Source organism: Physeter macrocephalus, chromosome 18 (genome assembly GCF_002837175.3).
Source record: "Physeter macrocephalus isolate SW-GA chromosome 18, ASM283717v5, whole genome shotgun sequence".
Lineage (NCBI taxonomy): Eukaryota > Metazoa > Chordata > Mammalia > Artiodactyla > Physeteridae > Physeter > Physeter macrocephalus.
Window position 1 is genome coordinate 51034077 of NC_041231.1, and position 22540 is coordinate 51056616.

Here is a 22540-nt window from a genome sequence, read left to right on the forward strand (position 1 = left end):
TCTCTTCTTTAATTCCCCAAACTCTCAGCAGCATCTGTTTCCCGCTTTCTGCTTTCTGCTCCATTGTCTCTGGAGCGTTCCCCTGTGTATCACTTCTTTTCTGTTTCCTTGCTTTATCAGTCAGTCATTTATAGTCTTAACTCCAGCAGCTGCCCCCATCCACCAGGAATGACCACTGTTTTCTTTCTCTGCTATTCCTAGCCAGGACTCACCTTTCTGCCAGCCATTTCTGTTGTAATAGGTAATGGCGAGGGACTTCCCTGGTGGTCCAGCGGTTAAGACTCTGAGCTCCCAATGCAGGGGGCCCGGGTTCAAACCCTGGTCAGGGAACTAGATCCCACAGGCCACAACTAAGCACCTGCATGCCGCAACCGAAGACCCTGCACGCTGCAGCGAAGATCCCACATGCCACAACTAAGACCCGGTGCAGCCAAGTAAATAAATATTTTTTTTTAAAAAAGGTAATAGCGAGATCACTGAGCTCTAGGAATTGAGAGGGAGACACGAGTGTAGTGGCTGCCCTACCTCTGATAACTCTTTGACCTTGAGCAAATCCTTTCTCTTCTGGACGTCCATTTCCTATTCTATAAACTGGGTGCATTCATTCAGTAAATACAGGATTCGTTGGGGGCCTGCTTCCTGGGTGCCGGCAGTGTGATAGGTGCTAGGGATATAGCAGTGAGTAAGAACAGCCTTGCTCTTTTTTAGCTTCCATACAAGTGAAGGAGAACAGTTTCATCGTGATGATAAAATTGTATAATATACATGAAAGTACTTTGCAAATTTTGATTTTAATGTTTGTGAGTTTTATCTACAGTTTGGTATGTATTCATTAATATTGAATTTATTAAAGTTTATACATTTAAAGTCAAGTTTTTAAGCTTTTAAGCATAACTTATTTTTATGTCCTTATACATCTAGAAAAATTCAGAATATTTCACAAACAAAAAATGTTTTTACATAAAAACCAGGAAAGGAAGGGTGGAGAGGCCGTAGGGGAAAGAGGTAACAGGGAGAAAGTAACATAAGAAGGAAGAAAAGAAGATGTAATAGCAGTTTTAAACTACAGGGAGAAAAGTGGAGTAGATTGAGAAATCAGAGCAGTAGTAATAGAAATAACCAGAAAAAGATGAGCCTTTCAGGGTTTTTTGTTGTTGTCGCATTCGAGGCTTTGCTGTATCCAGTGCTCAGGCATTCCCCTTCTCTGACACTGCCCTTCTTTCTGAATGACTGTGATGGCCTTAGCCTGGCAACCAAACTGGGCTGTCCTCCTTTCCCAGTATTGGTTTGTGCCTCACAACATGCCTGTCCCACCCACTCATCTTACTGGCTGGAGAGTTGCCCTGGCCTGTGCCAGTAGGATGTCTTTGGACATTAGATTCCCCTGTGCAGTTGCTGCATGACCTGCAGCTCACAGCTGAAGTCATATGCTTCCTGACCGTTATGACTTGACTATCCTATTCTTTTTCTAGGCCAAAAAAATCTGACATTTATTTTTTCTGTTTGCTGTTTCAGGTGCTGAAACCAAGAACCCACAGTTATTGGTTCCAAAAACTGAGATATGTGATGAAGCAGAAAAACCTTTCATAATATCAGGAAGAATCCAGAAAGTTGACTCTCCAGGACCTGAGTTAGGAGAAGGCTGTGAAAAAGGGAACATGTTAAAAAGGCAGAGAATAAAGAGGGAAAAGAAAGATTTCAGACAAGTGACAGTGAAGGACTGTCACATACCTGAAAACTTCAAAGAAGAGGAAGACCAGAAGTGTCACAAATCTGAGGAGAGATACAGCCTTGGTTCTGGCTCTGTTAAAAATCAGAAAAGCCAGCCTGGGCAGAAACCTTTTACATGTAGCGTGTGTGGGAAAGGTTTTAGTCAGAGCGCAAACCTTGTAGTGCATCAGCGAATCCACACTGGAGAGAAACCCTTCGAATGTCACGAGTGTGGGAAGGCCTTCATTCAGAGCGCAAACCTTGTTGTGCATCAGCGAATCCACACTGGACAGAAACCGTATGTTTGTTCAAAGTGTGGGAAAGCCTTCACTCAGAGTTCAAATCTGACTGTACATCAAAAAATCCACTCCTTAGAGAAAACCTTTAAGTGCAGTGAATGCGAGAAAGCCTTCAGTTACAGCTCACAACTTGCTCGGCACCAGAAAGTCCACATTACAGAAAAATGCTATGAATGTAACGAGTGTGGGAAAACATTTACTCGGAGCTCAAACCTCATTGTCCACCAGAGGATCCACACCGGGGAGAAGCCCTTCGCCTGTAACGACTGCGGCAAAGCCTTCACCCAGAGCGCAAATCTTATCGTGCATCAGCGAAGCCATACTGGTGAGAAGCCATACGAGTGCAAAGAGTGCGGAAAAGCCTTTAGTTGTTTTTCACACCTTATCGTGCACCAGCGAATCCACACCGCAGAGAAACCTTACGACTGCAGCGAGTGCGGGAAGGCCTTCAGTCAGCTCTCTTGCCTTATCGTGCACCAGAGGATTCACAGCGGGGACCTTCCATATGTGTGTAACGAGTGTGGGAAGGCCTTCACCTGCAGCTCTTACCTGCTGATTCATCAGAGGATCCATAATGGGGAGAAGCCGTACACGTGCAGCGAGTGTGGCAAGGCCTTCCGGCAGAGGTCGAGCCTCACCGTGCACCAGAGAACCCACACCGGGGAGAAGCCCTACGAGTGCGCCAAGTGCGGCGCAGCTTTCATCTCCAACTCACACCTCATGCGCCACCACAGAACCCATCTCGTTGAGAGCACATAGAGGATGAGGGAGACCTCCAGGCACCAGTCAGAACCTCCCGCCCCCGCCCCCCGCCAAGTCAGACACCTCTTGGCTGTTTTCTCCTTGGTGAAAACGAGGCCTGCTCTGTCCTTAAAAGTAACAGTTTTCAGGAGAGCAGAGGAAAACACAAGAGGGGCATTTCAGAGGCTAATTTAAAGAAAATGAAAACAAAGGCCTCAAGGCAAGGATTTTGTTTTTCACTTGGTGCCCCAAGTGGTCATGGTGTCTGAAGTGGAATGTGGCTTTCTTAGAAATGGATCATACAGAGCTCAGTGATAAAGATCCCTTTGGGGGAAAGGCATTTTTCACTTAACTTTGTTTTTGAAAACTCTGGTAATTTCTTGGGCAACGGGCAGGTTACTGGTGGAGGTCTGCCTGACGGAATTCCAGAGCTTTGAACCTTGTATTCTAATACTTTGGGTTAAGCAGCGACTCATTAAGGAAACCACTTGGGGTAGCAGTTCATCAACAACTCACCTATGAACATTTATAGGTTTTTCCATTCCCTAGGTAATTAAAAAAAAAAAAAAAACCCTACTAACCATCTACTGCTCCTAACATGGATGGAAGTAGGAAACATTCGTTTCCCTCATCGTCTGTACCTCGTGAATGTTGGTGTGGTAAAGCTCTGGGGACCTCTGATGAGAGTCTCTTCTGACCGTTTCCCAGCCTGCATGGCAAAGCACTTGAGGACTGATGGAGACAGCCACAGACGCTGCTGGGCTGTGCCCCTTTGCTAAGGTCAACAGCTCTTCCCATAACTTAACCCCAGTTGCCATTGCATTCCGTTTGAGTGAGACGCTGCTAGCAGCCCCCTTCCCAGATAGAGGCATCAGAGAATAAAGCTTCCCTGGAGGTATGCCCGCTTTGTCTCTGCTCTCATTCTGCTCAGGCCCAAGCAGGGGGCTCAGTTGGGTGTCATTGTCACTTTCTGGATGGTCTTTAGAAGAAATAATGGAGCCCTTCTAATTCTGAGAGGAGCCAAGAGGGAAATGAAAAGAGAGGGAGGAAGCAGAGTGGGATTCCTAAGGTCTTCATTTGTTTTTTTTAGAAGTTCAAAGGTATTGGAATATGCAGACTTTTAGAAGGATGAAGAAACTGGCTAAGGTAAGATACCTTTGTTACCATTGAGCCTTTACTCCCAGAAAAACAGTTTCTACAACTATGCAATAGGTAGAGTTATGTAATAATATTGCCTTGTATTTATATAGAACTTGATTCTTTGTGTACCTTCATGTGTAGAGTCACGATACCCGGCACTTACCTCATACTTTCAGATAGATCATTACCTTAATCCTTGTAACACTGAAAGAGGTGTTTGCCCCCTTTACCTGAGAGAGGTCATATAACACAAGACCAAGTAACAAGTGACAGCCTGTATTCAGACCCAGGTCCTAAATCCAGGTTCCCTCTGTTCTTCTATGTTTATCCCATGTCTCATCACCTGTAACCCCACCCAGATCTGTGGGAAAGCCTGAGAAAAGGGTATATAGTCTCATTTTTAGGTGAGGAAGCTGAGGTGACAGATTTGGGAGTTTGCCTTAGGCAGTGTGACCAGCAAGCAGCAAATCTAAGGCTGGGGTTTGAGTCTCCTAATTTCTGGGTCTGTCTCCACTCCCGCTCTCAGCAAGCAAGAGTGTTTATCATAAATGCTATACCTGGTGAAAGCAGTTGGGGGCACCTCTCGTGCATAAGTCCACGCATTTATTGTGTCATTTCTACAAGACTAAATATTAGTTAGCATAGCGTTTTGTAGTTTACAGAGCACTTTCACATACAGAAGGCATACACAAGAAAGCTTATTAACTTCTTAACTTTTTTCCCCCTTTAACCACAGTCTTTCATCAAAGCATGCGTGACACCTTCTCCCAGTTTCACTCTAAATCATATAGACACAAATACAAAAACACCAATACAGTTCAAAAGTAAGAATCAAAAATGCTCATGCCCTCACAGACCCTGATAGTGACTCTTTCTGTCCCCTGTCTGGGAGTGGAAAGACCCAAACATAACACCACGTGTCTCTGCTGAGATTAGGAACAAGTTAGGTTTTTCCCCCTGCATGATCAGGAGGCTTAGAGGGGGTGAGCAGGTCTGAGATTTGGGGTAAATCCGTGACCCTGACCCACCAAGAGGCCAAAAGTGTGCTTTCCTGAAAGGTATCAGCTGGGATTTGTGACCATTAAGATGGTTAAACTGTTTGAGCCACAGGCTGTATATTTATCCTCATAATTGAATACTCAGTCATGACTGATTGTGATCTCCTGGCTAGAGATTTCTATTCATAGGGAGTTCAGAAGAGCTATCCAGGTGATTGTGATATAAAGCCAGGTTTGGGAATCACTGACCCACCGTTTTACAGCAGTGGTTTTTAACCTTGGCTGCATGTTAGAATCATCTAGGACACGTGAAAATTTTTCCATTTTAGGCCTCAGTATTTTTTAAAACTTAGGAGGGGAATGAGCCACTACAGACAAGTAAAACCTGCAGGCCACAAATGTGTGTGATCAAAGGTGGAGGGGAACTCCAATATAAGGATCTGGATGCACACTGTTCTGTTTCAGCAAAACAGGACAGTAACTACATTGCCTTCTGTGCCTCTGACAACCCTTGGCTGCTGGGACTCTGTGACCTAACTTCCTGTATTTGTATTTTAAGTGAATATACCAAACATTTTATTTATATGAGCAAACCAAGTTCTACGTAACATGCTTTTCTGTTCCTCATTCAACAAAATGACTTTTTACATTTTTGCTTATATTTCATCTCCAGGTCTGGGTTTCCACAAATCTGCACCCAGGTTCAGGACCCCCGATCCTACACAAATCCTGTGAGCCTAGTAGGTTACTAGACAAATCAGTTCCTTCCCCAACTCATAACAACTTTCCCTCCCAATTAAATTCCAGCCCTCAAAATAAATTACCTCCCACTTTTTTCTACAGGGTTTCTGATAGGAGAGGAGTGACTACCCTTTGTTGTCAGACTTGGCTTAGGTTTTCCTTTTCCTTGGGGTCATCTCCCTTCTTTCTGGGCTGGTCTTGCCAGAAGTAGATGGGAACTCTGAAGCCCCATTTTCTTAAGTTGCCAAGAGCTATCAGTCTTATAGATCTCAGATCTCAGACGAAGAGTCAGACCTAGTGATGAGCATTAAGGGTAGAGCCAAGAAGTCTGTTTTTGTTTTTTTGTTTGTTTGTTTGTTTTTTGTGGTATTCGGGCCTCCCTCTGTTGTGGCCTCTTCCGTTGCGGAGCACAGGCTCCGGACGCGCAGGCTCAGCGGCCATGGCTCACGGGCCCAGCCGCTCCGCGGCATGTGGGATCCTCCCAGACCGGGGCGCAAACCCGGTTCCCCTGCATCGGCAGGCGGACGCGCAACCACTGCGCCACCAGGGAAGCCCCAAGAAGTCTGTTTTTACCCTCAAATGAGACCAACAGATGTATGTTACGTGGAGCACAGGGATGAGAAAGTGAAATCATGTATAGGTGCTTTGGAGGCTCGGTAGGGAGAGATTCTTCATCAGCACACGTACACACACACCCCTCTCAAACACAATTGGCTGAGAATTCCTCCAGGCTCAGGAAGCTAGTCCTTTATCTATGCTCTAGGTCCCCTCCCTCCCCTAGGTGGTCATCTCTCTCCCACTTCTGTCACTTCTCCCGTTGTGTGCCTAACCTTTCTGGGGTCACAGCCCCTTTGAGAATCTGATGGAGGTTGTGGACCCTCTTCAGGAGAAACTCGGATTGCACTCTCAGTTTTGTGCTTATTTGTGGAGGCATATAAATTCCCTGAGGCCAATCCGTGGAGCCTCCAGGGCCTCAAGTCACACCTGGGGATGCACTACATAATTGCCCTCACATGCTACAAAATGGTGGCTTTTTAAAAAATGAGGTCAGACTATGGAATCTCTGAGGATGTTGCCCAGATACATAACCTTTTCAATCTTGCTTCTCCTGGCTTCCCCCCTCAGCAAATGGTGGCATTATCCAGCACCCAGACTGGAAACCCAGGAGGCATTTCCGATGTATCATGCGTTGATTACAAAAATATTTATTATGCACTCTCTTTGTGGCAAACATGGTGCTAGGTCCTGGGTTGCCAAAGCAAACAAGGTCTACCATACCCCCTTTTCATGTCTCTCATGGGCAAGATGTCTCTGGATCCCTCAACATGATTTACCGAGCTCTTCCCAGCCTCATCGCTTCACTTCACACGCACCTTTACTGCAGCCTGGAGGCACGTGCTTGCCCTTCTCGTGCCTTTGCTCACACTGTCCTCGGTGCCTGTGATACCTCACCACCACGCCCCACAGCCCCTGTCTGCTTTGCCTAACATTTGGTTTCTTTTAAGATTTGGCTCAGGCCCATCTCTGGGAAACCTCTGACTGCCCTATGGCCAAGAAGTATATTTAGAAGTATCGAAGAGCATGATATTTGTATCCAGAGTTTTACTTTATGCTTTAAAGTGAAAAAAGTCTGGATTCAAAATTGTGTATATAGTACAGTTCTCACATAATGTTGTTATGTACACTATATACTATGAGAAAGTATATAGATAAACATGAAGGAAATATAAGAAAATGTTATAAATGGTTGACTTGTTCAGAGCCATACAAATGGTAAATTGCAGAGCCTGGGCTCAAACGCAGGTCCTAGGGATAATGGAATTATGGGTGATTAAAAGTTTTTTTTTAAAGTAATTTCCATATTTTTTATAAGGAACAAAAATTTTATAATCAGGAAAAATAAATTATTTATTGTAACTACAAATTTAGTTTTATTGTATTAACTGTAAACAGCATCTCAATTCTCCATTTTGTAGAATGGGGGATGCACCCTGCTTCTGTCTCCTCCCCTTGTCCACCTCTCTGCCTCTGACAATGTCAAGTCTGATAATTCTTGAATTCTGTTCTGAAACCGTAGTCTTTTATGCTTTGTTTATTGATTTGTTCTGAAAGTTGAAATAAACAGCATGAATGTTATTATGACTGTGTAAATGTTGTTCACTGCAGACCTAAGTAGTTTATTGTGATTATATTTCCTTTTTGGAGCAGCATTTAATTTTTACCGAAGTTTCTGGTTGTCTTTCTTTTTCCCTTGTACTGGTTGCTTTTAACATATTCTCAGTTATTTTCAAATTCTCTGTCCAATTAGACACTCTTCTGAGTCCCCCTTTCTCCTGTATATATCCCTTCCAGAGACCTCCAGCCTTCTGCTCCAGTCTGTCCTTGATGTTCTTTTTCCTTTTTAACTTTTTTTTTTTGGCCATGCCCTGCAGCATGTGGGATGTGGAATCTTAGTTCCCCAACCAGGGATCGAACCCACACCCCCTGCACATGGAAGCACGGAGTCTTAACCACTGGACCACCAGGAAAGTCCCTGTCCTTCATGTTCTCTCTGCCTACTGTCCAGTTGTTACACTGGACTCCATTGCATCCTAAAATCCACATTCTTCCTTTCTTCGTTTACACACTCATTTCACTGCAGCACGTCAAGTCACTTGCCAAGAAAGAGTATGTGGAAGGCAAAATTGTTGGGTGCTTATATATCTAAAACAGCTGTCTCTGCCCTCACAGTTGATTCGTAGTTTGGCTCTGGAATTCTAGATTGAAGAATTTCCCCCAAAGTTTGTAGGCATTGCTTCCCTGACTTATAACATCCAATGCTGCTAATGAGATGCCTGATTCCAGTCTGATTCTTATTTCTTTGACAATAAATAGAATTTACATTTTTGTGATCTGTTTCCCTACCCCTTTCAAGCTTTTAAAGTCTCCTGTTTATCCTTGATGTACTCAGTTCCCTAATGTACTCTGAGATTTTTCAATCTAGCGACTCAGGTACTTCTACTCTTGGAAATTTTCTCATGTTATTTATGTGACAGTTCTCCGTTTCCATATTTTTTTTTCTATTTTCACTCTTTCTGGAATTCCTGTCAGTCAAATGTTGGACCTTCTGGATTGATCGTCAACTACTTTCTCTAGTATTTCCATTTCCTTATGCCATTTTCTGGGAGAGTACCTTGATTATTTTTCAACCTTTCTAGTGAATTTTTTATTTTGGGCAGTAGTTAATTTCTAAGAGCCTTTTCTTGTTTTCAGTTTGTTCCTTTTTTGTAGCGTACTTTTCTCATTTTAGAGATACCTCTCAAATCTGAGTATTCTAATTAGAAGGATTTTCCTAAAAGTCTCTTCTATCACATGAATTGTCTCACCATCTTCGTTCGCCTGCTCTGGGTCCTTTTTTCTCTTTATTTTGTTGACTGTCTTTGGAGACTTTCCTCAAATATGTTGTGATTCTTAGTGATACACACACACACACAAATACATGCATATATCTGTGTGGTGGGAAGGTGGGTAGATTGGCTCAGTAAAAGGCTTCCCTCTAGAGTGGTTGGTAATGAGCAAGCTGTCTCCCTGGCGACCTCTAAATGCCAGAATGCAGAGATCTTTTGGCTGGGGTGCTTACATTTTCTTAGCAAAAAATCCTCTGATGTTTTTGTCTGGGGGTTGGATGATGTAAGTACTTCTCTAGAGTGGGAGAGAAGGGGATCAAATGTTATTACATACTTTGAGTTAATGCCCTTATTTTTAGCCCCACTTCTCCCTCTCACCCTTCATGGCACCTGGGGTTTCCAAGTCCCATGTCAGCTGGGGTTTGGCAGGTACTTCAGCTGCATCCTTCCACTATATTGCCCTCAACAAGTGTTTCAAGCCGTCACTCCCTTCACCCAACTTTCTCAGTTACCATTTCATCCATTTGCCATTTTCTAGAAATTTGTTCCCCTTGTCCCATCATTGTTATTTATATATTTTACACCATTTTAATACATTATTGTTTTAGGGGAAGCTGAACGATTTAAAAAAGAATGTTGATATCCTTTGATACAGTAGTACCACTTTTAGAAAGCTGTCCTAAAAAGGAATATTTTGGCAATGGTATATATACTTATCAATGTCCATATTTTACAAAAATGGAAACAACCCAAGTGACTAACAACAGTGGAATGATTAAATTACAATGTGATAGAATATTATGCAGCCACTAAAAATCATAATTTAAAGAGTATTTAGTGATATGATAAAACGTTCACAATAATATTAAATAAAAAAGGCAAAGTATAAAATTCAGTGGTGTGTACAGACAGCCCAGTTTCCTTAAATGTACATATATAGAAAAGATTGGAAGGAAATAAGTGCATCAGGTATTAACAGCGGTTGAATTTTCCTGCATTGTCCACATTTTCTACAATGAGCCTGAATTACTTTTATGATCAGAAGGGAAAAATTAATAAAAAGATCACGGCTTGTTTGGAGTGGTAAGGCATCCTTGTGGGGTATGGAATGGGTAGTGGGGAACAGCAGAATAAGGGTCTGGGGAAATAAGGTGGCCAGTTACCAAGGACCTAATGCCAGGCGAAGGGATTCAGCTGGGGCATATATGTAACCCCAATGTTTGTGACATGCAGTTGTGGCTGGAGTGTGGAGGCTGGGCTGGTGAGGGGAGAAAGGATCCAGGAGACCATATAGACAGTTTCTGTCACAGTCCGAGAGAGACCCTGGGATTCTGACCCAAGCAGCGGCAGGGGCCAGAGGAGAAGAGACAGAGGGGATGAGCAGGCTGCCTTTGGGGCATGGAAGATCAAGCGGCAAATTCCCAAGCCAGAAATCCAGCCCTGCACACCCTGTAAGACATGACCTGTAACAGATGGGGCCCGACCCAGGCCCGAGAGGTCCTGGTTTCTTTGTGGGGCTGCCCTGTGTCGCCATGGGTAGAAGGAGGAAACCCAAGTCCTAGGCAGGCTGCTTGGCTACCCAGGTCCCCCTGCTGGGCCAATAGCAAGGTTGTAACTGCTGTTAGTTGGGTTCCTGTGTGCTAGGCACTGTGCTAAATGCCAAATGTTTCTTATCTCATTCTAACCTCACCTGAGGAGGGACATTCTCTTATCTCCATTTTCAAAGTTTGTAATCAGAGGATTAGAATGACTGAGGCCAAAGCCCGTTCTCCCTTTTCCCAGGCTACTTTCTCAGTGTGCCTCCATGAACCCCTCTCCTCATCTAAAAGTGCTTTGTTAAATTGGAAGAACAGGGCTTGCCTGGGGTGAAAAGTTCAGTGGTACAAGAGCAGACAATGAAAAAGTCATCTCCCTCCCAGTACAGAGTACCCTAGGTAGGAGCACCCCAGAGATAACCGTTGTCGATTTCTTGGGGATCCTTCCAGACATGCATTTACAGTCTTTTGTATACTCCCTTACACACACACACACACACACACAAGCTTAGGATTCACTAAGCTTAGTGTGTCCTGGAGACAGTTCAGTGTTACCCTCTAAGATCTACCTCATTCATTTTTTCACTGCCGTGTGATAGTCTGTTGTATGGATGTACCATGATTCATGAGCAAGGGTCCTATGGGTGGCCATGTAGGTTCTTTTCTATCTTTTGCTTTTGCAAACAATGCCATGCTGAATATTCTGGCACACTGTCCTTGGTATGTGCACGACTTTGTCTGCAGGATATATTGATAAAGGGTAGGTACTTTTGATATTTTGATAGAAATTGCAAATGCAGTTCCCAGTACAGTATGTGTAGGAAAATGCCCACTTCCCGGAATCCTCTGTAGAATTATTGTTTGTCTTTTCTGATCTGATAAATGAAAAATGCTCTCATGTTTTCATTTGCATTCAATTATGAGTGAAACTGAATATCATGTCTTGTGTTTAAAAGCCAGGTGTATTTCTTTTTTGTGTGAATTGCTTGCTCATGTTCTTAACAGGTTTTTCTGTTGGGTTGTTGATCCTCTTAGGAATTTATTTCTACCAATTCTGTAGTAAAGAAGTTACTCTTCTCATCTGCCAGATGTGTTGCAAACATTTTCCCCAGTTTACGGTTAGTCCTTTTACTTTAGTTTTTGCTGTTCGGATACTTAGGATTTAATGTCAAATCAAAGATTTGCCCTGGGCTTCCCTGGTGGCGCAGTGGTTGAGAGTCCGCCTGCCGATGCAGGGGACACGGGGTCGTGCCCCGGTCCGGGAAGATCCCACATGCCGCGGAGCGGCTGGGCCCGTGAGCCATGGCCGCTGAGCCTGCGCGTCCGGAGCCTGTGCTCTGCAACGGGAGAGGCCACAACAGTGAGAGGCCCGCGTACCGAAAAAAAAAAAAAAAGTTGCCCTCTTCAAGATTATACATTCTCCCATGATGTCGCCGAGTCTTTGAGATAGGTCCGTTTGAAATCCATTTTGTAGTAAGGACCGAGTTGGGTCCTGGCCCTGCAGCCCTCCCCTTTTCCTCGGAGTCCCGCACGAGGAACTGAGCGGGAGCACCACGAAGATGGACACACCTCCCTGCTTTCTGGAGCTGCGGGGCAGCAGCCCGCAGCCGGGTGCTCCCATCCCGGCCGTTTCACTGGGCCGCTCTCAGGTCGCCGAGGGTTCGCGGTCTGGGAGAGACAGGCTCACGCCCGGGTGAGCCGAAGGTGGTGGAGGCCCAGGGGAGGGGCAGCTGCCGGAGAAAGAGGGGATAGCCGGAAGGGGCGGGGTGGGCCAGGCTTGCTGGGGATGGAGGAGAGGGCGGGTTCCGCAGTCCCGGGCGAGGGAGAGAGAGGACGCGGCTGCAGTCCGGGGCTGCCGCGGCGGGGCGGGGGGGCGTGGATTGTGAAAGCGGAGGAGGGGCTGCAGCCTGAGGTCAGCTTAAGGGGAGGAGGAAGGCTGCCACGGGGGTGGGGAGTGGGGGCAGTGGGCATGGGGCCGGGGCCCGCGCGGGGAGAATATGCGGTGGGGATGGGGAATAGCAGAGATGTGGAGGAGAGAGTGTCGGGGCGGGGAAAGGGGTCGGACTGGGTGGGAGGGCGAGGGGCAGGGCGTTGGAAGAGGAGGGACTCATACCAGCTCAAGGGCGGCTTCCTCCAAGACCCTGGGATTCCGGTCCTGCTGAGCTCATTTCGCTGGCCTCGGACCGGTGGACACAAAGGAGACGTGCCGCTGCGGACCGGATTATTTTCCCAGACGTCTTGTTGGGGAAGAGAGCATTCTAGACTGGCCCTGCCCCTCACTTACCTCCAACCCAGGACAAATCCCTAACCTCTCCGAACGTAAGTCCTCTCTTCCAGTCCAGGTAGGAGGCTGGGATGAAATGAGGAGTTTGAAATGGCTCTGTAACCTTTAAAAAGCCGCCTGGTTGCACAGACCTGCCATATTCCTGCTGGAGGACAGGGTAGGCATGGATAAAAGAAGCCAAGCTTTACCTGACTGGGAAAACATTTTTACTTTCGCAGTTCAACATGGGGTGCAGTTCCTGCTGACTGCCTCACCCACAGACATCAATGGCGGGAGCTGCCGAGCAGCTGTTCCTTTTTGTCCCCTGGTGGTGGTGGGCCCTCACCTGGGCAGGGGCTGGGGACCGCAAAGGCCTTAGCCAAACTCAGTCCTGCCCCTGGAGCTGGGCTGGATTCCCCCATCACTGCTCCTGGAAGTTACACCAAATCTACCTGAAGCTTGAGACTAAGAAGCAGAGGCCTTGGCTGTTGAGAGGACAGGAAACAGGTCAGGGAGGGGAGGTGTAAAGTCATAACTCAGGTCCCAAAAGGTAGAATCTGTTTAGATGAGAGTCCAAGGAACCACTGTGCTGAGGAAGGAGCCAGGTGGTTCTGTGACCCCTGAGGCCAGAAGAAGCCATGAGAGGATGTCTCAGGAAGTAAGAGTCTCTGGCAGGGTCTGGACTGAGGCAAAAGCAGGATGGATGAGCCCTGGTCCCAGACAGCTGTGGGTGCTGGAGTGGCTTCCAGTGCCCGGGGTGGCCTGGAGCACCTGTCCTTCCTTCCAGCATGCTGGGCACCACTGGGCCTTTGGAACAATGGGTGCCCACTGTCGTGAGCTGTGTTCACAGGAGGCCTGGTCCCAAAGCTGGCCCTGCCTCCTAAAAGAGCCAGTGACCCTCCCAGGATGGGCCAGCTCTGTGTTGAACAGTGTTTACTGCCCCTTCAGGTGACACTCCCTGAGCCCGAGGAAGTCACAGTCAGGAACACATCAGGGTTTCTTCTTTGCCATCAGGGAGTTGAGTGAGAATGCGATGCATGCGAGTGAGGACAAGCCCCGTGAGCCTGACAGAGGAGGAGCCCTGGCCGTGGCTCTAGCCTTGGGAACACCACCAGCAGGGCTGAGCGGAGCTCCCATTTGGAGCCTGGTAGGTCACCGCTGGCCGTGAGAGGTGGGGAGACAGGCTGGCCCTAGAAGAGGGTGAGAAAAGGACCAGGGGTTGCCGGGGCAGGGTTGGGACTCACCTTCTGGCCTTCTCATAAGCCATTCTTGGTTCCCCCATGGGTCCTGGACCTTTAGGTGTATTAGCCCAGATGCACTGGGCTCATTTCTTTCTTATTAACCCAGTGTCAAAGTGGCCAGCTCGTACTGAGTGCTGAGTGCCAGGCAGCCCTGAGGGTCCTTTGAGGACCTGCTCTGCCTCTGACTTGTTGGGTCATCTCTGGGAAGCCACAGACTCCTCACCAGCCCAGCCAGCTTCCCAGTCAATTTCCTCACCTGCCCAGCCAGCGTCACAGGGTGGTGAGCTTCAAGGAGACGGGGCCAGGACGAGGCTGTGAACTGTCAGTCATGTCGCATTGCTGTGATCATTAGTCAGGCTGAGCTCCCTGTCCAAGAAGAGAAGGTGTGCTCTTTGGGAGGGATGCTTTTGTGACTGTATGGGGCCCACATCCCCTCCTGGAGATGACTCTTCAGCATATGCCTCTTTTTTTTTTTTTTTTTTTTGGCTGTGCTGGGTCTTCATTGCTGCACGTGACCTTTCTCTAGTTGCGGCAAGCGGGGTCTACTCTTTACAGTGAGCGGGAGATGACTCTTGGGCATATGCCTCTTTTTTTTTTTTTTTTTTGGCTGTGCTGGGTCTTCATTGCTGCACGTGACCTTTCTCTAGTTGCGGCAAGCGGGGTCTACTCTTTACGGTGAGCGAGCTTCTCATTGCGGTGGCTTCTCTTGTTGCGGAGCATGGGCTCTCGGCGCACGGGCTTCAGTAGTTGTGGCACGCGTGCTCAGTACCTGTGGCTCGCGGGCTCTCTAGAGTGCAGGCTCAGTAGCAGTAGTTGTGGCACACGGGCTTAGTTGCTCTGCGGCATGTGGGATCTTCCCGAGCAGGGCTCAAACCTGTGTCCCCTGCATTGGCAGGTGGACTCTTTACCACTGCGCCACCAGGGAAGTCCCTCCTCTTGGCAGATTTGAGGGCAGGGATTATGCCTAGCCAGCACTGTGTCCTCATGGAGACCTGCACCAATGCACCAGGTTAGGAAGGCTGTAGGCATCGTAGGATTCAGCTGTGGCCCTGCAAAAACTCATAGCCTCGTTGGGAAGATAAAATGGACAGATGGGAAAGAGAAAGCTAATTCACAAAAAAATATGAAGTCATTTGTTAAAGCAGTGGGGATGGTAGCCGAGGTGGTTGAGGAGACAGGAGGGGGGCAATCACTGGGAGCTTGGGGAGGGGCAGACCAAGACTCCCTGAGGTGGGTGCGACCTGAGCCAGTCCCAGATGATGGATGGCTGGGTGGCTGGGTGGCTGGGCAGTTGTGGTGCGTAGAAGGACAAGGATTGACTGCTCCAGGCCATGAGGAAGACGAGAGAAAAGAAACAGGCAAGAAATCTTTTTTAGGGAGCATGAATATGACCAGAAAGTTCAGAGAAGCCGAGAAGGGGGTTAGGGAATGGCAGAAAAGACCACAGTGAGGGCGCAGGCTGGACTGAGGTAGACCCTGGCCACCTCTACCCTCCAAACTGTTCTTTGCTCTTCAAGAATGTGTTCAAAAACAGTTTGACCAGGTATCAGTCTTTTCCGGTGTTGGGCTTGAGTCTTCCCTCCCTGGCTCTCCCAGTCCCAAAGGGAGGAAACTGGACTGCTCTGCTAAGGAGATTCCTTGGCGTTTTGACGCTCCCCTGCTTCTGCAGCCCTCCTGGAAGCAAAGGCCGAGTTCCCTCTCCTGGACCTCCCTGAGTGGGTCTTCTTTCCTTTTCTATTTCCTGTAGATGTGAGGTGAAAAGGGGCAGAGTGTGTCCATCCCCACCGATTTGGCGGGTCGGCCACTCTGTTCTCTCTTCCCACCTAGACTAAGCTTGTAGGCTGTGAGGCTGGGGATCCACACCTCTGTGCACCGCCTCTTGCCCCACTGCCAATCCCAGTGCCTGGCTTTGCCCACAGCAGGCCCTTGACCCTGCCTACCTCGTAGCTCCCTGCTCCCCTGCCCTACCTGATTGCATGGACCCCTCAGTTCCCTCTCAGGAGTTTTCGTCCTGCCTCTCTCTCGCTGGCAAGGGGGATGTGCTCAAGCTCCTTGACTCCTAGGACCCCACAGTCCACATTCCAAGCCCTTCTCTGACCTTCACTTGCTGCTTTGGCCAGTTTCCAAGACATCCCGTGTGTCCCCTCCTGTTTTGGCAGTCTTTACGTCTGCAGGCATGGCCCTCCCTGGGCACATTTCTGGTGACAGAGCTATCTCTGCCTCTTCCCCAGAATGCAAGCTTTCCTTTACTGCCCTTTTTTTTTTCCTTCCTTTGCCCATACTCTGAAACCATGGTGCATGTATAGAAAAATTATGAATTTAAATACTCCCTCACTCCTGATGTTTCAGGAAGCTCACTGGTGTAACACTTGTATCCTCTCTCTGACCCCACACTCACTCTTGCCCTAGGACAAAAAGGGATTGGATTTGATTGATGACTTTGGAAAAGAAGTAGACTGTGTGAAAGCCAGCCCTCCTCCTTCCTCACCCTTGGGGTCCAGTTTTTCCACAGAGACCATGTGTCTGCCCTGTTCCTCTTTGCTGCAGGTGTTACAGGGGCAAACCCATGGTAGCCCAGCACTGTGTCCCTGGGTGCTTAATGCTGTCTAATTCTGGGATTCGGTGTTAGTAACCTCACTTGCCTGCAACTATAAGCCACATTCAACAATATTGGCTTTTCAGTAATAAAGATAATATATTGGTCTTTGCATATCTTGTCAATTGAGCAGAGAATTTTACTAATAGCTAACACTTACCTAGCTAACACTTTATGGACATTAAATTTTTTAATTCTAGGGGGCTTCCTTGGTGGCGCAGTGGTTGAGAATCTGCCTGCCAATTCAGGGGACATGGGTTCGAGCCCTGGTCTGGGAAGATCCCACATGCCGCCGAGCAGCTAGGCCCGTGAGCCACAACTACTGAGCCTGCGCGTCTGGAGCCAGTGCTCCGCAACGAGAGGCTGCGATAGTGAGAGGCCTGCGCACCGCGATGAAGAGTGGCCCCCGCTCGCCGCAACTGGAGAAAGCCCTCGCACAGAAACAAAGACCCAACACAGCCATAAATAAATAAATAAAATTAAAACCATTCTGTAAAAAATAAATAAATAAATAAATAATAAAAAAAATTTAAATTCTAAAAACATCATGAAATAGGTACTAGCATTAACCTATTCTACAGATAGAAAAACTGAGGCACAGAGAGGTCAAGTAGCTGCTTGTGACAGAGGCAGGATTTCACCTCAGCAGTCTAGCCCCAGAGACCATACTGTTGGCCCCAGTGCTATGTTGATTCTTTGCTTTTATTTATTTATTTATTTTGGCCATGCCCCATGGCTTGCAGGATCTTAGTTCCCCAAACCCAGGCCCTCAACAGTGAAAGCACGGACTCCTAACCACTGGACCACCAGGGAATTCCCCCATGTTGCCTCTTTAAAGAGAGAAATCATTTATTGGGTTTCCTCAAATTCCAATATAGTCTCTTTTACCTGTCTAGAATATAAAGCTGATTCTCTTTTTCTTTTTGCTATATATTAGTTTTATCTTCTATGACTTGCTCAGATAGTGAAACCAAAGTTGAAAGGGAGGATTTGATTCTAGAGCAAACTGAAAGGAGAATTCCTTGGAAGACTCCAGGGCGAGATTCCAGAGTTCTGTGCATTGGGGAGCAGGACAGCAGGGCATTCTGAACAGCCTGCAGACAAGTAAGTGAGGAGAGACTTGTTAATGAACTTTTTTCAATAGCAATTTTTAATTCAAAGAGAATTCAATTCAGGAATATATTGATTTAATCTGTGTAGAATATATGACTGATGCTACAGATAGACTTGTGGATAGATGGGTGCCTTTACTCTGTTCTTTTCACCTCTTTTCAAGTACCTCTCTTGTGAATGAGTGTGTGTTTTCATTTTATTCTGAAAAAGTAGAAGGCCCATGAAAGACCAGTTGATATATCTTTATCCCAGAGGGAGTGTTACTCTACTTCCTTGCATGGTGCATTTCCAATCTTGTTCCCTTTTTATCAGGGGGTATATGAAATTTAAAAAAAAAACAAAAACACTTCTTGCCCCCAGCAAAAATCTCTCCACGTGTACTGAGTGTGGCAAGACCTTCAGCCAGAGCTCCACTCTCATGGTCTACCAGAGAATGCACACGGGAGAAGTCGTGTGGGTGCAAGGAGTGTGGGAAGGCCTTTACGCTCAGCTCCCACCTGATCCTGCACCAGAGGGTGCACACTGGGGTGAAGCCCTACGTGTGCCCTGATTGCCGCAAGGGCTTCAGCTGAAGCCCTTACCTCCTGGTGCACCTGCAGAGCCACACGGGCAAGAAGACCTATTGCCGCACCCAGTGCAGGAAGCCCTTTGGCCAGAGCTCCCATCTCGTCTGGCACCAGACCACTCACACCCAGAAGAAACACCAGGCTGGCCTCCCTGGTCAGAGCCCAGTGTTGAGGTCAAGGTTCATAATCAGGAGCTATTTTTAGCAGATGGAATGTACTACTCCCTTGCTGAGATGGCCCATTCTTTTTTTTTTTTTTAATTAATTAATTAATTAAATTTTTGGCTGCTTTGGGTCTTTGCTGCTACGCACGGGCTTTTCTCTAGTTGCGGCAAGCGGGGGCTACTCTTTGTTGCTGTGTGCAGGCTTCTCATTGGGTGCCTTCTCTTGTTGCAGAGCACAGGCTCTAGGGCATCGGCTTCAGTAGTTGTGGCACGTGGTCTCAGGAGTTGTGGCTCGCGGGCTCTAGCGCACGGGCTTAGTTGCTCCGTGGCATGTGGGATCTTCCCCGACCAGGGCTCGAACCGACGTCCCCTGCATTGGCAGGCAGATTCTTAACCACTGCGCCACCAGGGAAGCCCGAGATGGCCCATTCTGACTCCCACTTAGCACTCTTTACAACCCTAACGCCCCCATCTACAGTTTTCCCCAGGCATGAGGTGGTCACTGTGTTCCTGGTGAAGGCAGTCTTTCATGGGACATCAAGCACGCCACTGGACTTGGAGGGAAACCAGGCCACGCTCGCCTTCTATCAGGCCCCTATCGAGAGGCTCCTCTCGATTCCTAGAGAGGCAGACGAGAGCTGCGCTTCGGGGTCGCTGATGACGCACTACCGGCCGCGCTGCTGTTCTTCCGGTCCGGGCGGGTGAGCCTGCGCCCTGGGTTTCCGTGTACCTCCGGGACCGTGGTCGCCGCCCCGCTGGGAGCCGCCGGACATCACGGTGAGCGGGCGGGGCCCAAGGGAGGGGAAGGCAGCGGCTCCGGGTGCGTCTCGGCTGTGGCGGCGGCCCAGGTTTATGTAGCAAGCCCACCCGGGCCTCGTTCTCCCCGGATTGCTGCCTGCACGGCGGCTGCGAACTCCCGGCGGCCCGGCCCGGCTTGCAGCTTCAACACTGCTCTCACCAGGGCCTGGCACAGAGGACACGCCTAAGAAGATGGTGGAGTGAATACATGAATGAATGAATGATGATTGAGTGATGGATAAATGATCAAGACCTAGGACCCGTGTTCGGAAATGAAATCCTGGGGCCAGAGTTCTCGGTCTGGATACCAGCTACTTCCCCCAACCAGTCCTGCAGCTCAAACTTTTTTAAGGGACCGACTTAAGAGGAGAAGGAAATAGTGTAAAGCGCACTACCTAGGGAGTCTCGAGACCTGGGTTATAATTACCCATGATAGAGCCGGTTTCTTGATCTCTATAAAGTTGGACTGTCACTGCCGTCTTTTCTCTCTAAAGCTCAGTTGATAGCATGTGCGTGATAGCACGTATGGAAATGTTAACGTCTAACAACAAAAATTTACTATCCATTACTTGCCAAATATTACACAGGGTTTAGAGGCGGGGCTACAGGGTGAGTGACCTCGGAGCCCGCCAATTGGGAAGACGCTTCCACTGTAGTGCTGGAAGATATATATGTGAGCAGATTTCTGTGGTGATGTTTTAAAACACATTTATTTGGCACTTAACGTGTACCAGGCACTGTTTTAAGCAGTTGTGCTAATTTTTTTAGCCTTCACAGCAACGTGTTATCTAGTTTTTAGTGAGGAAATTGAGGTACGAGAGAATAGATAACTTATCCGAGGACACATTGCTACTGAATGACCCCAGGCTGCAGAAGAGGTAGATCCAGTGTGCTGCTGTAGCCTGGAAGAATACGTTACTTGGGACCAACAGGCAAATCAAGAAGGGCTTCAGAGAAGAGTACATTTAAATGTGGTCTTATTGAAGGAATTGTAGTTTCAAATTCTTGGAAAACCCCACCTGGCTTCCCCAGAATCCTTCTAGAGGGGTAGGGAAGTAGCAGCAGGGAGAAAGCTTACAAGGCATGAGGAGGAAGCCAGATCCCTCTTAGTTTAGCAAGATGAGGTTGGAGATATATATGTCCGTTCACCGTAATACCCGTTTCCCCCAAATCTGGATTCAGATAGATCCTTTCAGCATCTTAAAATCACCAACAGATTATTCCACATTATGTATTTGTGGAAGCACCTATACATCCTATTCTGGGCAACTTAGACACCAGGGAGACAGCAGACTGTGGCTTATGGGCTAAATTTTGGTCGAGATGGCCCATTCTTTTTTTTTTTTTTTTTTAATTAATTAATTAAATTTTTGGCTGCTTTGGGTCTTTGCTGCTACGCACGGGCTTTTCTCTAGTTGCGGCAAGCGGGGGCTACTCTTTGTTGCTGTGTGCAGGCTTCTCATTGGGTGCCTTCTCTTGTTGCAGAGCACAGGCTCTAGGGCATCGGCTTCAGTAGTTGTGGCACGTGGTCTCAGGAGTTGTGGCTCGCGGGCTCTAGCGCACGGGCTTAGTTGCTCCGTGGCATGTGGGATCTTCCCCGACCAGGGCTCGAACCGACGTCCCCTGCATTGGCAGGCAGATTCTTAACCACTGCGCCACCAGGGAAGCCCGAGATGGCCCATTCTGACTCCCACTTAGCACTCTTTACAACCCTAACGCCCCCATCTACAGTTTTCCCCAGGCATGAGGTGGTCACTGTGTTCCTGGTGAAGGCAGTCTTTCATGGGACATCAAGCACGCCACTGGACTTGGAGGGAAACCAGGCCACGCTCGCCTTCTATCAGGCCCCTATCGAGAGGCTCCTCTCGATTCCTAGAGAGGCAGACGAGGGCTGCGCTTCGGGGTCGCTGATGACGCACTACCGGCCGCGCTGCTGTTCTTCCGGTCCGGGCGGGTGAGCCTGCGCCCTGGGTTTCCGTGTACCTCCGGGACCGTGGTCGCCGCCCCGCTGGGAGCAGCCGGACATCACGGTGAGCGGGCGGGGCCCAAGGGAGGGGAAGGCAGCGGCTCCGGGTGCGTCTCGGCTGTGGCGGCGGCCCAGGTTTATGTAGCAAGCCCACCCGGGCCTCGTTCTCCCCGGATTGCTGCCTGCACGGCGGCTGCGAACTCCCGGCGGCCCGGCCCGGCTTGCAGCTTCAACACTGCTCTCACCAGGGCCTGGCACAGAGGACACGCCTAAGAAGATGGTGGAGTGAATACATGAATGAATGAATGATGATTGAGTGATGGATAAATGATCAAGACCTAGGACCCGTGTTCGGAAATGAAATCCTGGGGCCAGAGTTCTCGGTCTGGATACCAGCTACTTCCCCCAACCAGTCCTGCAGCTCAAACTTTTTTAAGGGACCGACTTAAGAGGAGAAGGAAATAGTGTAAAGCGCACTACCTAGGGAGTCTCGAGACCTGGGTTATAATTACCCATGATAGAGCCGGTTTCTTGATCTCTATAAAGTTGGACTGTCACTGCCGTCTTTTCTCTCTAAAGCTCAGTTGATAGCATGTGCGTGATAGCACGTATGGAAATGTTAACGTCTAACAACAAAAATTTACTATCCATTACTTGCCAAATATTACACAGGGTTTAGAGGCGGGGCTACAGGGTGAGTGACCTCGGAGCCCGCCAATTGGGAAGACGCTTCCACTGTAGTGCTGGAAGATATATATGTGAGCAGATTTCTGTGGTGATGTTTTAAAACACATTTATTTGGCACTTAACGTGTACCAGGCACTGTTTTAAGCAGTTGTGCTAATTTTTTTAGCCTTCACAGCAACGTGTTATCTAGTTTTTAGTGAGGAAATTGAGGTACGAGAGAATAGATAACTTATCCGAGGACACATTGCTACTGAATGACCCCAGGCTGCAGAAGAGGTAGATCCAGTGTGCTGCTGTAGCCTGGAAGAATACGTTACTTGGGACCAACAGGCAAATCAAGAAGGGCTTCAGAGAAGAGTACATTTAAATGTGGTCTTATTGAAGGAATTGTAGTTTCAAATTCTTGGAAAACCCCACCTGGCTTCCCCAGAATCCTTCTAGAGGGGTAGGGAAGTAGCAGCAGGGAGAAAGCTTACAAGGCATGAGGAGGAAGCCAGATCCCTCTTAGTTTAGCAAGATGAGGTTGGAGATATATATGTCCGTTCACCGTAATACCCGTTTCCCCCAAATCTGGATTCAGATAGATCCTTTCAGCAT

At 48.0% G+C, this 22540-nt stretch overlaps 1 protein-coding gene across 1 annotated transcript in view; it reads left to right on the forward strand.

The window, feature by feature from the left end:
• Positions 1–22540, forward strand: part of ZNF35 (zinc finger protein 35) — a 44976-nt gene that overhangs the window by 2166 nt on the left and 20270 nt on the right. The window contains exons 3-6 of the mRNA XM_055080005.1: positions 1516–2760; positions 3841–3896; positions 19116–19454; positions 21167–21510. Coding sequence (XP_054935980.1) covers positions 1516–2760; positions 3841–3896; positions 19116–19454; positions 21167–21510 — 1984 coding nt within the window. The remainder of the gene's footprint in view (positions 1–1515; positions 2761–3840; positions 3897–19115; positions 19455–21166; positions 21511–22540) is intronic.